Genomic DNA, 17,161 nt, shown 5'->3' on the forward strand with positions numbered 1-17,161 from the left:
TTGAACTCATCTAGATGAGTTTAAAGCCAAACCACAGGGGCCGCTAACACTTGCTTCCCTTTCTGATCTTTCTCTGGGACTCCTTCACCAACCCCTTGACCAATCCCTAAAGGGTCATGACCTTCCAGGCTTTGCATGGAATTTCCTAACGCAATACGCTCTAGATACACTATATAGCCTTGCTTACAAGCTGTCTTGGAGCTGCTTTTAAGCTATTTCACGTGTACAGTATATGTTTTGCCTCCCCAACTAAACTGTAAACACCTAGAGGACAGAGACTATATCTTGCTCTTTCTGTATCCCTCCTAGTGCCTAGGACTAGATTGGAGACGCCAAGGGAGCTCATTAAGTGCTGTTGACAGTCTTCGGACCATCCTCCGTCCCACCTCGGCCACTCCCCTTTTCCTTGGTGACCACTCCACTTCCTCCTCCTGGGTCCCCTCCCCCCACCGACCCCTGCCCACTCCCTCTACTTTTATCCCGTCTGGCCCCGCCCCCCGCCCCCGGCAGAATCTCCAGCGTCCCCTAGCGACGAGGCGGTAGCCCCTAGCAACCGCATCTCGGTTCCCTGACGACGGCGGCACGTAGGGTCACGTCAGCGCGCCGTGGCTCCGCCCCCGGCGCCGGCTGGCCCCGCCTCCTCCTGCCTCTTTCGCCGCCGCCGCCGCCGCTACCGTCGCCGCCGCCCGAGATTCGCGCAGAGCAGTTATGGCGGATCCCGCAGCGCCCGCACCCGCAGCCCCGGCTCCCGCCCAGGTCCCGGACGCGGCCCCGGGCGCGGCCTCGACCCCGGACGCGGCCCCCGCCCCGGCCCCGGCGCCGGCGCCCGCTCCGGACTCGGCCTCCGGGCCGTCCTCGGACTCCGGCCCCGAAGCCGGCTCGCAGCGGCTGCTGTTCTCTCACGACCTGGTATCGGGTCGTTACCGCGGCTCGGTGCACTTCGGGCTGGTGCGCCTCATCCACGGCGAGGACTCGGACTCGGAGGGCGAGGAGGAGGGCCGCGGGAGCTCGGGCTGCTCCGAGGCGGGGGGCGCGGGCCACGAGGAGGGCCGGGCCAGCCCGCTGCGCCGCGGCTACGTGCGCGTCCAGTGGTACCCGGAGGGCGTCAAGCAGCACGTGAAGGAGACCAAGGTGCGGCGGGCCGGCGGGCGGGGGCCGGGGCCGGGGCCGGGGGCCAGCCGAGGGCCGAGTTGGCTGCTGGAGCCCTAGGCCGGGAGGGCAGCCGGGCGGGGCGCTGCCCGGAATGGTGCAGCTGCAGTGGGCCGGGGTGGGAGGACAAGCCTCCGCGGAGGGGACGCTCCGGTGCAGAGTCATTGCGCCAGCCTTGGGCCATCGGGCCCCGGGCTTCCCCAGCCGTGCCAGGCTGCGGTGTCGGCCTCAAGATTACGTATGTGGACCCACTCCAGTGGGGACCTCCTGGGGCTCTCAGGCACGCTGGGCTTCACACCAGTGCGGCGTTTTGCTGACCCCGGAGCAGCTACATACTGCATTGTGCATCCCGAAAGGAAGGCCGTGCCGGTCCCTGCAGGGAGGGGTCGTGAGCATTCCAAAACAAAGATAGAGGTGAAAATCTCGGCCGACATAAAACCCCCGGAAGTTCACTAGATTACAGAATGCGTTATTATGGGTGAAGAAAGCTATCCCCTTTGTGTTTTACCTTGTTGCCTCGTTTTAATTGCTGCGGGGAACTTTGAGTAAAATCATTAGCAATCAGAGGGGGAGCGGGGAGGGATGTGACAGCTGCTGACTGGGATTGATGACTCTTAAGTACAGTTGGACTTCTTGAAAAACAAAACAAAAACAAAAACTATAGAACCGTGGATGGAGGAGAGCCACCCATTGAGAAACCTAAAGGATTTTTCTTGACCCGAGGCCATTAAGCAAAGGTCAGGCTCCCCTATGATGTTGGTGAATGTTGCAAGTTTTGCAAAACTGCAAAAGGCGTTCCTCATAAACCAGAAACCGAGGACCAAGGTTGGTTTGGTGGCTTTTCATGTCTTGTTTTCCTGAGCGTGAATTCCTATCAGTAATACACAGACACACACGCCCCCTGTATCTTTCAGCCCTTCTTCATCTCCTCCTCCTCTCCTTCAAGAAAACATTTTGAGGCAGGAATCAGGCCTGGACTGGTTTAGCTGCCTGGGATGTTGAGTGGTCTGATTTCAGGGGAGGGCACTTTAGAAGTTAATCTGGGTTTCTCACACACTGGGAGACCAAGGTGACCTGCACAAGGGGTCTGTGATGACCGCTCGGGCAGGGAAAAACGCCCTACTCCCAGGAAGAGCCTGGGATTCATCTCCTAGTGGCAGAAGTGACTGCTGACTCCAGCAGTGTCTTTTTCCTGGCCAGTGCACGGGCATCCACAGACATAGAAATCCGCACACAGGACGCCTGGCTTCCCCTCAGAGAAATACAAATCAGGCGGTAGCTTCTCTGACTCAGAGAGAAAATGGTAAGTTCATGCAAAAGTATGTGGAAAAGACAACTTTTTGCCACAGAATGCTTGTTAAAAATTACCACCAGTATTGTCGTGTTGGGAAGAGAAGATTTTTGCTCTGTACGCTGTGTTTGTGCGTTGTCATTTGCTAGTGTTTTTCCGTGGGTGCTTAAAAAAATGTTTTTCCCTAACCATCTTCTCTAGAGGTTTGTGACTTCTGAAATGGAAGTCGTTTGACTCTGTCATGGCCTCCTGTCCTGGGACTCAGGGAGGCAGGCCCAGCTCACTGCCGGGAGCTGCCATGTTTATCAGTTGTTGTTCCTGTTCATCTTGACTTTGGTGGTTAACTTTGTCTACAGTTGTGTTCAGTCTGTCTCCCCCCACCCTGTGTAATTATACGAAGTTTGACTTTAAATACCTATTTTGGAATTAAATAGGAAATAACTTGAAGGCACCAGCTTGGATACATTTTGAAGCTGCCCTCTTGTGACTTGCTTTGAATTTGTTGAAATTCATTGTGGCTCCAGTGGTGATGTTTTCTTTGCCATTGTAGTTTCTGCAGCTTCTGAGCTTGGCAGAAGCTAAGAGACATAGGAATTCTAGGAAGTGGTGACATGTGTGTCCATTCATGGATGGCAGGACCCACCGCTTTGTTTAGGATTTGAGAATAGGTTCATTGGGGAGTGAGGGCAAGTTTATACCTGATAGATACCTCTTCATTACCCTGAGCTGTAGGCTCCTGACCACCCACTAGGGTGGTGGGGTGGGTCCTGGGACCTTGCAGCATTGTGCTTTAGGAAGATTTTCCTTCTCACCTCCCACTCCTTATAAATCCATTGAGGTGATGGTGGCTGTAAAGGAAAGACCAGTAGACCGAGGCTGAGCATTTAAGTTCTGATTCCTACTCCGTTACTAATCTGGCTAGGAGATTTGAGAACCCAATTATTGATCACATAAAGTAGTGACAACCTTGAGAAACTTATTTCTTTTTAAAGCTGCTACCTATTGGCATTTTTAAAATAGTGTCTTTTTTTTTTTTTTTTTTAAATAGTGTCTTTTTAATGTGGATTGTTTTCTAGGCTGTGGAGCGTTTTTTGCAGTTTTCACGTTAATGTGGTAGACAATGAGTAATCTTAGTCTCTTAATTTCTTTGAAGTTTTTAATGAACAAATTCAGAAAGAGAGATGAAGAGGCTAGCCAGAAAGTCCTACCCCTTTTTGCCCGCTACCATGAAGATTATCAACAGAAATAAAATGAGTAGTTCTTCCTGGAAACTGGGGAAATTTTTTATGGTCCAGCTCCTGAGGCCTCAGGCAGCCAAGGTGAAGCTTCTTTAGGACTTAGAAGAAGCACGCATTTCATGCCCCTTCCTCTCCTCCTGACCCCTTCAGTGTAGTAGCTGATTTATCTACTTGAAACTTTTCCCATTTGGCCATGGATCTCCTATGCGGAGATTTGCCCCGTCCCCATCAATGGTCGTCCTTTGAGTAAATTTTTGGGATAAAGCCAAATACCAACAGCCTCTTCCACTTCTTGAGCATTGGCTAGACGTGGTGGGTCTTTCTGGCCTCCACCTGTCATGGTTGGACAAAGTGGCCCTTGTGAGGAAGAGAGCCAACAGCTGTCTGTCTGTCCAAGTTTAGGGCCTTCCTGTTTACACTGCCTTAGCTTTCCTTTGCTTTCCCATCTCTTGTGCGTTGTCTTTTGCTCTAAATTGCCACAACATTCAGGGTCTTGCCCAGTTTGAGATTTAATGTCTCTAAACTAAAGCTCTCTGTTCACGATCATGCTGCTTTTGTGAGGTAGTTGTGTGTGTGTGTGTGTGTGTGTGTGTGTAGCATCCCTGATGACAGATTCCTCAGGAATTGGCTTTTCGGTTTATTTTTGACTCCTACTCAGGCCAGTGTTTCCATGGGGAAGGCTATTTAGGTGTAGCATCATAGGTTGTGAAGTTTGCTTGCTTCGCCTGACCAGGTGCTGGACCCATTAAAAGCAATTGCTGTTAGTGATGTAAGAGGAAGAAGTTATGGAAGGTTAACCAAGATGCAGGACTAAGTGCATCTAATTGCATTTTATTCAGGTAGGATCACAGCGCTTGTGGCATCTCACCACTATTCTGTGATTTTAGTCTTCGCCCCTCGGCTTCCGGTTTCTAACTCCAAGGCCTCAGTGCCTCCGTGGTGCCTCTGTCTGGCTCGCCACCTGACTCAAGGGCACTTTCACCAGATGAGGGGTGTGTGTTTGTGTCCTGTGATTGGAAGTCAAAACCCTTGGGTGCTCTTCCTGGCTGTCACCTACTCTGAATGACCTTGGCCTCCTCACTGCCTCCTTTTCTCTCTCAGCAATAAAATACGAGGTCTGTCTTTCTAGCATCTGAAATGAGCCTGCACAGTGGAATAACCAGAAGCATAGCCGGATGGTGGCCAGAGCAGCCACTTGGCTATTAGCAGACACTGTCCTGATGTCCATCAGGCAGAGCCAGCCCTGTCCCTTCAGGAGATCACGTCCATGTGTCGCAGGGTGATGCTACTCCAAAGAGAAGCCAGAGGTGCAACCTCAGGGGTTTGTTTCAGTGGTGTGGGAATTCCTATTTGATGATGTTGTTGCTTGTGACCTGGCAGGTTATGGATTTGACTTCTTTATTAAGCCGCTTCTATAAATACTCATTGAGCTTCAATTCTCTGTTACTTTGTAAGAAATTCAGTAACATTTAAAGTAACATCTGCCAAAGTCCACCAGCCTCCAGGACGGGGATGGAATGAATGTGTATGTATGTACGTACATATGTATATCTTCCAGAATCCAGGAGGCATCTTTTGAAATTCCCACAAGACAGGTAATGAGATTATGAACTGTAAGGACGGCAGAGTATTGCTTTTGTCTTTAAAGACTACATGTTTATTCTTATTATTGTGTTACTATGTGCTGGGCACTCGATAAGTGCTTTATGTGTATTACTCTCTTAATGCTTACAAAACACCTCTGTGAATTAGCTACTGTTATTATCCCTGAATTACAGGGGAGGAAACTGAGGAACAGAGAGAAGTTGAGTAATTTGTCCAGTGTCACACTGCTAATGAGCGGAGGAACCCAAACACAGATGGGAGTAAATAAAGTTTGCTGTCACCCGAGGATTTGTAGGTTGTTGCTGTGTTGAGTATCCTAATCAAACGTGAGTCACAAACTCTGTGGTTGGCATTAATCCTCCAGTCTTTGCACACGTAGAGGTCACAGTGGAGTGGGAGGGAACCACAGGTGAGGAGGAAGGGCAGGGTGTTGGGGTGGGTGGAAGGTGGCCCAGTGGCCGGGAGCAGGCGTGTGGGAGAAACACCATGTTGGCGCTGCAGGGCGCTTCTCTTCTGCATTTGTCATTCCCTAGCCCCTCCGTTGTTATCAAAATAACTGTCAGACAGTTTATTTCTAGAGAACTTGTGAGTACCCGTAGATGTTGAGTGAAAGAAACCTTTGTAAGTCTGACTTCCCACCTGTATCTCCTGCAGCAGAGCAAGTCTGAGTAACTGGCCTTTCTGTGTTGTCCTAGAAAAGGTCAGTGTTAGGAAATCCAACTTGACCTCATGCCCCCTCTCCTGCTGCTCTTGTCACCCTCTGGCTGGGGATGCTCAGTCACGAGTCAGGTTCAGGTTCGTAGGACTCCTTGGAGAGGCTGAGTCCCGCTCAGTCCCAGTCCCTTCTCCCATCAGGTTCCTGGCTGACTCTGCTCCCCACCTGTTTTTGCTTTAGGACATGAAAGGTCTTTTAGTGCTTTGCCCATCCCCACGTCACTGGTATTTCTGCTTTTCTCTTTGTCATTTTCCTGTTCTATCGAGAGGAACTTTTTTTCTTTTTTACTATTTTACCCAGGGGCCTCATGGACTCCAGTGGAACATCTATGGGGCCAGTACTTTACAAAAAGGGTGCGGGTATAGTGTGTGATGTGAATTGCCATCACAACAATGCTGGACCCGTGATGAGTGTTAGCTGACCCTGTGGTCCCCTCAGAGTTGAATTCAGGGCGATTTCAGTGATGAGTGGGTTCTCTTTTAAAAAGCCTGAACCCTTGGAAGACATAATCTGTGCTCCTATTCTGGCTGACAGAAACTTTTGGAGTTTGCTGTCCAGAGCTTAGCCTACTTCTGAATGGGGTGGAAGGGTGCTCAAAAGGGGGAAATGGCCATCAGGACTGTTTACAAAGTGCCTTTTCGTTGACACGATGCTGTCACTAGCAGGTTGGTGTTTTTAACTGCACCTCCTTCCTGAGGCTCCGCCAGCCTGGCAGCTTGAAGCCCAGCCCTGAGAAGGTCCGAGATTTTCATGCTGCTGCGTCCACAGTGGCAGCTCTCACTGAGCAGGAACACACATTCAGAACTGCTTCTCTTGCTGACATTTTCGCCAGCTTCAGGGGGCTTTATGAGGAGCCACCCGACGTATGTGGTTGCAGACAGGGAAGAGCAAAACGCTGCCTGGAATTTTCTGTAGTTCAGAATAGAATTGAATCATGTTAGTGGATAACCCTCTGAATTTATCTACTCCAAGGTTATTTGCCCTCGTTTTGCTCTTAAGCTACACTCTGCGGTTGAGGATTTGATGTCCTTTGACCCAGGCTGACTGTGTTGAATGGACCTTTCGGTCAGTTTTGCCCACAGGTATACTTTCTTCTGAAGCAGGATTGTGGAAAAGTTTTTATGATTTAAACATTGAGGCAAATGATACACTGTTCAGAAGTATTCAGCTAGGCAGTAAGTGCTAGAATGTATGTGCTTTTTGGGTTTAATCTGGTTGACTGGTTGAGGGGTTTTTGGTTTGTTTGCTTATTTTGAGAGACTGAAACATTTCAGTTTCTGCAGCGAGGTCAAAGGAATGAGACACTTACCGGGTCACTTCTGATTTAAATTGATAGCATCGTTATATCTGGTAAAAATTCATTCTATAACAATCGGAGCAATTAAAAAAATTTTAAGATACTGAGTATGCTCAAAAAAAAAAAAAGCTGTCAATCATATTCAACAATAAAATGAAACCCCCCAGCTCCTGGAGAGATTTCCTGCAGTCTTGAGAGCGTTCTTCATTTGCATCCTGCAAGCGAGAGCTGGTCTTTCACACTCAGCAGCTCTGATGAGGCTCTTCCTCCTTGTTTTAATTTTGACCGTATTTGTGGGAGATGCTGCTGTGATGAGGGCTAGTGAAGCTGTCTTGACAGGCATATCCACAGGACAGTGCTTGCTGGCCCCCTTAAGTGCAGATGGGAAGGAATACACACACACATCTGTGTCTCTTGTGTGGCTTCTGGCAGCATCAGGACCTGACATACGCCGTGCTGAAAGCATCCTCATATTTGTCTGCTCTGACTGTTTAATTACTTAAGGGAGTTTAAGGGCCCTGAAGGCTGATGATATCATCTTCAAGACGAGGAAGAAAGAGCATCTTGGCCTACCCCAGCGTGTTTTGGGGGCACCCTAGCATGCTGTGGCGAGAAGAGGCGTCTGCCTCCATTTCCCTGTGACCGTCACACCCCAGAGCCTGTCTCCTTCCAGCCCCACACCACTGGGTGTGAACAGGTCTTCTGAAGGTCTCAAATGACTAGTGAATTCCTGGTTACTGCACCTACTTTTTCTCAATTCCTGTCCTTTTGACCGGCCAGCCTTGTTAATACGTCCATCACCCTCTTAGTGGAGACTCTCTTCCATTGGGTTCCACTTTACTAGCTGTAGTGGATTTTTCTCTTTTACCTTTTTCCTCTTACCCCTCTAAGATTGTCCTGTCTTTTCTTCAGTGTTCTTGTCTGCTCCTGTAGTGCCGCTGGTACCTGCATTTACACGACTTCCCATCCTGAGCACGTGCTCAGCTGCTTACTTGGTAGCTCCGAACTGTCATCTGGAACTTCAGACTTTGCAGGTGTAACTGCCCTCCCCACCCCTAGTCTATGGAATTTTTAAAATTTCTTTTCCCAGTATTTTATTGTGAAAAAGAAAATTCAAACATAAAGTCGAACAACTAGGCCAGTGATTACTAATTACCAACCATCATGAGTCAGCAGTTAACCTGCCAAGTTTGCTTTATCTGTGTGTGAGTATGTAAATAGGTTTCCTCCTGAGTCATTGGTAAGTTAGTAGCAGACATGGTGACACTCACCTCTAGATACTCAAGTGTACATCTTCTAAAAATCAGAACATTTGGGATCATTTTAAATTTCCCTCTTTGGGCTCCCATTCTAATTTTGTTTCCCCTGTTATGAATACTGCTGCTATGAAAATGGGTGTACATATATCTCTTGGAGATCCTGTTTTCAATTCTTTTGGGTATATACCCAGAAATGGAATTGCTGGATCATATGGTAATTCTATTATTACTTTTTTGAGGAACCGCAATGCTGTTTTTCCATAGCAGCCATACCATTTTACATTCCTATCAACAGGGCACAGGGGTTCCAATTTCTCCACATCCTAGTCAACATTTGTTATTTTTATTTATTTTTTGATAGTAGCCATCCTGCTGGCTGTGAGGTTGATATCTGGTAGTTTTGATTTGCATTTCAGTAATGATTAGTGATGTTGGGCATCTTTTCGTGTGCTTGTTGGTCATTTGTATATCTTCTTTGAAGAAGTGTTTATTCAAATCATTTGCCCATGTTTGAGTTGGGTTGGTTGTTCTTTGTTGTTGCTGTTTTAGGAGTTCTCTCTGTATTCTGGATATTAATACTTTATTAGATATGTGATTTGCAAAGATTTTCTCCCATTCTATAGGTTGCCTTTTTCCTTTGTTGGTGGTGTCTTGATGCATAAATTTTTTAAATTTTCATGAGGTCCAATTTGTCTGTGTTTTCTTTTGTTGCCTGTGCCTTTGGTGTCAGGCCCCCATTCTAACTTGTCATCAAATCTTTGTTCGAAATGCCTCCTGCAACCTCTGCGTGTCCTTTTTCCTGCACTGGTTGCCTCGTGCTTGGACTCCTGTTCTGGTCTCCCTGCCTCTAGACCCGGCGTGCGGCGCCCCAGCTGACCTCTCAAGTGACCCCCCCCCCCCCAGTCTCTTGTTATGCCTTAGCTTGTCTTCAGGGCTCCTCACTTATGTTTCACAAAGCCTTCTGCCTCTTCAGTTGCTCCAGCTAGTCTGACTGCTTCGCCAAATCACTCGTGCTGTTCCCTGCGTCTCACGCCTCACAGCACTTAGACGATACACTCGGGTTCTCTCCCTGGGTTGGATGCTTCTTGAGAAACAGAGCTTTCTCTGAAAGCTTATATTCTGAGTGACTCACGTGTAGGAGTGAGTAAATCCTTCAATTAAAAATGGATGTAACCACCCCTGTTTATCAGTGGGGGGTGGGGTGGGGTGGGGAGAGCATGGGCAGGAGATACCTGGTCAGCACTTGTAAAGGCTGATTGCGTGGAATCACCTGGCTCTTGTTAATGCAGATTCTTCTGAAATGGTCAGCCTGGGGTGGGTGGGCCCGAGGGCCTGCCTGTCTAATACACTCCCTGTGATGCAGATTCTGCTGGTTGGGACTAACGACCTTTTGAGTTGGGCTTATATGTAGGTCCTTAAAAACCCTGTTGGTGTCAATAGCTTCCGTTTTTTAAATCCAGCCCCACCCCAAATTTTACATATGTGTAACTGGTCTGGGGTTTTCGTCTCCCCTCTGCTTAGTCTTCTAGTAGCAGTGTTAATGCCAGAAATTGTCAAAAGATGAGCCTCAGGAGAGAAGGGAAATTAAATTGCCATTAATAACCAGGCAGTGCTTTCAGGTCATAGTGGTAGAAAGACCTGTTTTCTTCCCCACAATCCTTTTGCCTACTGACCAGTATTAATACACAGCTGTTGCTAAGACATTTCATTGGATTTAATTTCTCTTGAGGGTGAAAATATATGATCATTGTTATGAGTATACTGCAACCAGTCCAAGAGGAAAATGACTGAAATTGCTGCCTTTCATCCAGCCGGTATCAGTGGGGTGCCCGCCGTGTGGCCGGCAGTGTAATGCTTGCTTTGCATGTGTCACCTTTCTCTTTCCCTAAAATGGCCCGTGTCCCCATTTTAGAGAGGAGAGACCAAAACCGAGAGGATGCCAGTGCCTCGCTCAAGGCCACACAGCTCGTGAGGAGCTGACCCGGGATGTTTGTGCTGCCAGAGCTCAGGCCCTTTTCACTGGGTGTGCAGCTGCCCCTGCAACCTCTGGGTGCCGTGGGAGGTGGGCCCCTACCCCAGACCCTGCCCTCTAGATCAGGGGCCAGCAGACTTTCAGAAAGGGCCAGGTAGAAATATTTTAGGCTTAGCAGGCTGTACTCTCTGCTTCTCGACTGCTCACCTCTGCTGTGGTATTGTGAGAACGTTCAGAGACAATAAGCAGACGAATGGGCATGGGCTGTGTTCCAGTACAAGTTTACTTAAAAAAGAGGCAGCGGACGGGATTTGGCCTGTAAGCCACAGTGTGCCGCCTGTGCTCTGGAAGGGTCCTGAGCAGTGGGCATATGATGTAAATCATGTCTATGATTTTAACCTTCATAAGGAGCCACATTTGAAAAGAAAATAGAAGCAGATGAAATTAATTGTAGTATGTTTCCATCCATGTATGAAAAATATGCCAACATGTAATCAAGATAAAACTGTTACTGATATTTTACACTCTCCTTTCTCTAATGGCTACTGTATTGGACAGCACTGCTCCAGAAATGTAGTCTGATAGACGAGAACAGCATCCCTCGAACCCCTGCTCTGCTTTATTTTCTTCATAGCATCTAGCATTCTCTGCGATTTCATTATTTCATTTCCTTCGTTGCTGTTTCCCGACCAGAAAGTCAGGGGTCAGAAACGTCTCTGTTGTCAGTGCCTAGAGCAGGACTGGCCCAAAGCAGGCGCTCATTGATGTTTGTTTAACGAGTTGAATGAAGGAATGCACGTCAGGCTCCACCCGAAGGCGCAGTGGACATTCGAGGGAGTTTGGTGGGAGAGCATTAGAAAAAGCTTTCGTGGAGGCAGGTTTCGAACTAGCCCTTGAAAGGTAAGAATTTGGACCCACAGTGCTGGGAGGGAAGGGTGTCCTAAGTGGGAAGGCCAGTATGAACAAAGACAAGAGAGGCAGGAAGTTTGGGCGACGTTCTGGAGAATAGTTCACTTGGCCTCAGAGCTCCTTTAGCCTTAAAAATTATCGAGGCCCCCAGTGAACTTCCAATTATGTGGGTTGTGTTGATATTTACCGTGTAAGAAATTTAAACAAAGTTTAAAACTCAGGAATACCCAGGCACACATGCTATTAGCCATCAGAGCAGGGACATCACCACATCATGTCGCCTCTGGAAAATTCCCGCGCAAACTAGTGAACAGGGCACATTAATAGTATTTTGAGGAAGTTTTGACTTTGGACCTCCTAAAAGGACCTCAGGGATCCCTGGACCACATTTTGAGAACTGCTGAGCTAAAGGTGGGGGTAGGGGAGGAGAAGGCAGGTGAGAGAGAGCCAGCAAACATGCCTGGGGTCTGATTGAAAATAGTAATAACAGTCTGTGCACCTGCCAAGTTCTAGGCACTGTTACATGTAGTAGCTCTTTTAAGCCTCCCTGGGAAAACCCTGTGAAGTAGATATTATTATTTTACGTATTTTACAGATGAGGGAGAGTCTGAGGCTGCGCAAGGTCACGTCACATAGTAAGTGAAAGAGCTTGGGTTGAACCAGGCAGTCGCCCCTGAAAGACTGCATCACACTTGCTCTGTGGTTATAGAGGTCTTTGAATGATAGACTCGGGAGTTTGCTTTTTTTGTTTTTGTTTTTTTGTTTTAAACATAATGAGGAGCCACTTCAAAGTTTGCAGTGAGTGATCTGGCAACAGTTCACAAGATGGATTAGGTGGGGGCGATGGGGGGCCTGGAGACCAGTCAGGAGGCTTTTACATGCCGGGCAGCAAGTGAATGTGCCTTTTGTGTGTTTAATTTGCACATCATATGTGTGTGTGTGTGTGTGTGTGTGTGTGTGTGTATGTGCATGGCACACACAGAATGTTGAAAGTACTGATTTTTCAAACAAAATGTCCCCTAAGTGTGACCCAAGGACTTCATCCAGTATTCAGTGGACGCAGCAGCAACCTGTTCCAGCACCAGAGGGAAAGCTGGTGTGTTGGACTTAGTGATGGCGTTAGGGATTTTTCAGGGATAATTTTGATGATGTTCAGTTTGACCTGGGAACCTAACTCCCAAGTGAAAATGGACTCTGTTGAATCTGAGAGAACAGTTGTAAAGCTTTGAGTTCGGGTCATGGGGATAGAGAGGTCGATAGCTGTTAGGGGAAGTTTGCTCAGCCCGGCGCAAAGCCAGGAAAGGCCTTTGGGAAGTGAGAAGTGAAGCATGTGTAGCACTGGCAGGGCTGCAGCAGTGGGTGTCAGCAGGCCGGGGCCACAATGACAAGGAAGGAGTTGAGGGGCCATTATGTTTTTTGTTTTTTATTGTGGCAAAATATGCATAATGTAAAATGTACCATTTTTAAGTGTACAGTTTGGCGGCATTAAGTATAGTCATGTTTTGTGCAACCTTCTCCACCATCCATCTCCAGAACTGTTTCATTTTCCCAGGCTAAAGCTCTGGCCTCATTAAACAACCTTTTGCAAGAGTAGTAGCCACTCACTGCAGACATGCGGTCCCCCAGCACTCAGGGAGTGAGGGGACTCATGGCAGAGACCTGGGCTTCCCAAAGGCATGACCAAGTGATGTCCCTCCAGTAATAGCAATGTGGACAGAGGGTGAGGACCCTCGGTTTTGGATGTGCTGTGTTTTAGGTGCCTGGAAGCATCCACGTGAAGAGAGATACCTGCCTTGGAAATGTGTATTCAGTCTGTCCCCCATCTTTCTTTTATTCTTATTGTTGTTCCATTTCATGTCCTCATAATTGCGCTTTAAAAATAAACACTATTTAGATTTACAGAAAAGTTGCAGAGATCCTGGTATACCCTTCACCCAGCTTCCCCCAGTGTTAACATCTTATGTAACACAGTATATTTGTCAAAAGCAAGAAGTTAGCATTGATTCCACACAATTATCTAAACTACACACTTCAGTTTGGATTAGCTTTCCACTGATGTCCTTTTTCTGTTCCAGAATCCAGATCTACGATACTACATTGCATGTAGCATAATTGCCTTTTGAATGTTGGAAAAACCCTTCTAATTGATCTTTCTCTTTGTCTAATCCACACTTCATCCTTTGCCCTAAGAGTTATCTTACTGAAGAATTTTGTTCAGCAGCCTTTGATGCCATAGAGAAGGGGCAACAAGATGCTCTCTAAAAAGAGGCAGTCGGAAGCCACATGTAACCGTGGAGAGCACTTGTGGAGAGTAGAGGGTGGCAGCTGACAGCGGGCAGACAAGTGAACGCGGAGGGCCTGGGAGTGTAGCCACCCAGGGTCAGGGACGTAGGGAAAGTGCAGGCTTAATGGCCTGTTGTTCAGTCTCTGATCCAACACTGAAGAAAAATCGGCGGGATTATTCTCTTATTTGTCGTAGATTGATAGCTTTTTTTTTTTTCTGATTGCAAATTATATTAAGCCCCTTATACATACTTAATACAAAATTGCAAGAACATACAAAAAGTAGGTTAAAAAAAAGGCACCTATGATTTCGCCACTCAAGTTATAACGGCTTTTTATCATTTCAATGGGTGGTTATTCCAGTCTTTTATGAACATAAAAATATTTATTTGTGGAAATGCATGCTGTGCTTAATCCCCACCCCACCCCCGCCCCACACCACTTACCAAACATAAAGTGGACCGTTCACAAGTGTCCAGGAGGAGTTCAGATTTGCATTACCCATGTGTATTCCACAGAATAGCTGAAGCTTTAAACCCAGACAGTCTTCTTCTCTTTGCTGGTTCGTGTTCTAGAACGCACCTTTCCCACATACAGATGACAGACGGTCCTCTGCCTGTACAGATGACAGACGGGGCAATGACAAAAACCTTTGCTACTTTTACCTTGCCTCGGCTGCAGGGTCTCAGGTCCGAGCCTTCTGCTGAACCCACAGCAGACGTTGGCTGAGGAGGTGCCTGGGTCTTGGAGCTTTGCAGCCTTCCGTCCCTCTCCCTCGCAGAGGCCAGCGCTGAGGGCGCCTCACAGAGGCTGCTCAGCCCTTCAGGGTCGTTTCTCTGTTGACCAGCTCATCCCATAAACTGCTCTTCAGGTGCCATTTATCATGTTCTTCCTGCGTTCTCTTTATTGAAATTGTCATCTGTACCTTGGGGGCCTTCATATTCAAATTCTTAATCCCAACAGCAGCTGAGGTGCGCACTCTTTTCAGATGTGATGGAGTTAACGTTTGTGAAACATACGCAGACGCGCTGCAGGCACAATTGGAAAGGCCAGGTAGAACTGCTCTCTCTCTGGAGCGTGGCTTTGGGCCTGTCTACAGTGTTCCTAGGTTGGGTGTTAAGAGGTGGAGGTGTTTCTGTTTCGTAATGTTTCCTTCCCATTTCAAAAAAATATATATTGTTTTATGAATATTTATTTATCTTGGCTGCACCAGGTCTTAGTTGCGGCATGCATGTGGGATCTAGTTCCCCTACCAGGGATGGAACCCAGGCCCCCTGCATTGGGAGCGTGGGGTCTTAGCCACTGGACCACCAGGGAGGTCCCTCAAAAAAGTTTTTTGATAGCATGACTTTTAATGAATACCCGTAATTCCATCAGATGGATGAACCCGTTTCTTTAATCAGTCTCTTTTGACCAGCTAGATTGTTGCCAGGTTTTCACAGTTTTAAATGATGGGACTAACATAGTATAAGTACTACATTTTTTTCTATCTTTGTGTACCCCTTTAAGTTTCTTAGGATAAATTCCTAAATGAAATTACTGGTCAAGGGATAGGAATACATTTTTAAGTCTTGATTCATTTTACTTAAGCTATCATCCCCCCAGCAGTACCCACTTATACTTCTGTCCTAGAATGGATTATTTCCCAGCATGATGGTGAGGCTTTTTGTGACTTACACAGGAGTGCCCAGCTAGCTGGCAGCATCCAGAGGACTAGAGCTCAGGTCAGCTGACTGGGCCTTTTTCTGACTGAGCCCCTGTTGCCAAGAAGTAAACCCTTCTTGTGCCAGGGGGTGTCCCTGAGCCCTGTGGGATGGGCAGGCCGGTCTGTTGTGCCTTCAGCTCAGGGCGTGTATTCCCTGGGCAGAGGGCTGGACAAGGGGGCAGTGAGTAAGCTGGGGGCTGGGGCAGGAGGTGCTCAGACATGGGGCTTGGGGTAGGCATGAGGACCTACGATTGCTCAGTATCCACAGCCAGACCCGTGGACAGAGTCTTGTATGGTTGCTGGGAATTGGATGAGGTCACCCTGAGCACCACTCAGCATAGCGCTGGCCAGCAGCTCCCACTAACAGGGGAGTTGTTGAGCTCTCCTTCGTTTCCTCGTCGGGTGTGGGAGCCCGCACGATGAGTGTGACTGCACGTGCAGGGGGAGTATTGCTCGTTGGCTTGTCTGTCCTGTAAGACTGACTTTAAATCGAAATCTTAATGCTTATGTGTGTTTAAATATGATAGATAATACATGCAGACGGAACAACATTCAAAAGGTTTAAAAGAGTATGGAATGAAATGTTTGTTTCCTTCTACCATTTCCACTCACTCCCCAGAGACCACCACTATCTATGACCAGGTATAGTCTATTCTGTGTGTATACATATATATATATGTATTTTAACAGAATTTCTCTGTGATGGTTCTGCAGCAAGACTGAATTAATTAGATTTTTTTTTAAACTATCAACATAGGAAAATGATACTGAAAATTTGCTACTGCTTCTCCCCCCAGTTTATTGACATATAGTTGACATACAGCACTGTATAAATTTAAGGTGTGAAGCACAATGATTTGACTTACATATATCATGAAATGATGGCCACAGTAAGTTTAGTGAACATCCATCATCTCGCAGATACAAAATAAAAGAAGAAAAAAATTTTTTCCTTGTGATGAGAACTCTTAGGACGCACTGTCAGCTTTCCCTATAACATAGGACGAGGTTAATTGTATTTATCATATTGTACATTACATCCTTGGTACTTATTTATCTTGCAGCTGGAGGGTTATACCTCTCACCACCTTCCTCCAGTTCCCCCTCCCCCCACGCCCTGCTTCTGGTAACCACCAATCTGACCTCTTTCTCTGTGAGCTTGTTTTTGAAGTATAATTGACCTACAACACTATGTTAGTTCCTGCAGCACAACTTGTACTTCAGTATTTCTGTACGCTTCAAAATGATCACAGGTATTCTGTGCGTATTCTGATGTGCACGTATATATGCTCCTCCCCCTCTTCCCCTTCCTCCCCCTCCTGTTTTTTTTTTTTTAAACAAAAACACAAGCACGGTAGCTTTCTGGACAGCTGTCTGCACTTGCCAGGTCACAGCTTTGGATCCAGGCCAACCAGGGTGGGGTTCGCCCCTCCTTTGTTAACTTTGTGGTGTTGAGTAATGACTTAGCGTGTCCCGTCCCTGGCCTGGCCTTCCCTCCTTCGTCCTCTCGGAGGTGTTGGCCTCCGCGAGGGCCGCGTGCCGTGTGGAGTCGGGCTCAGTGTGGAGCCGCGTAGGGAGAGACCCGCTCTGCCGTTGGGGGCAGCGGGACCAGCGTTTACCGTGCCTTGGCGCCTGCTCCTGAGCCCTCTGTTCCAGGGTCTTCTCAGTAGCCAGAGGCGCCACTATTGGGGATGGGGGCTCACAGAGGTATTTGAATCAAAAGACCCTTGTGACGGTG

At 47.6% G+C, this 17,161-nt stretch overlaps 1 protein-coding gene across 5 annotated transcripts in view; it reads left to right on the forward strand.

The window, feature by feature from the left end:
* Positions 1-672: 672 nt before the first annotated feature.
* The window catches only part of UBE2O (ubiquitin conjugating enzyme E2 O), a 52,303-nt gene continuing 35,814 nt past the window's right edge, over positions 673-17,161 (forward strand). For all 5 annotated transcript variants that reach the window (XR_009049969.1, XM_057715224.1, XM_057715225.1 and 2 more), the window contains exon 1: positions 673-1,131. Coding sequence is in view for 4 of the 5 variants with exons in the window: in XM_057715224.1 (XP_057571207.1) it covers positions 709-1,131 (423 nt within the window). In the remaining variant the exon portion in view is untranslated. The remainder of the gene's footprint in view (positions 1,132-17,161) is intronic.

The sequence above is a fragment of the Hippopotamus amphibius genome, chromosome 17, assembly GCF_030028045.1.
Source record: "Hippopotamus amphibius kiboko isolate mHipAmp2 chromosome 17, mHipAmp2.hap2, whole genome shotgun sequence".
Classification (NCBI taxonomy): Eukaryota; Metazoa; Chordata; class Mammalia; order Artiodactyla; family Hippopotamidae; genus Hippopotamus; species Hippopotamus amphibius.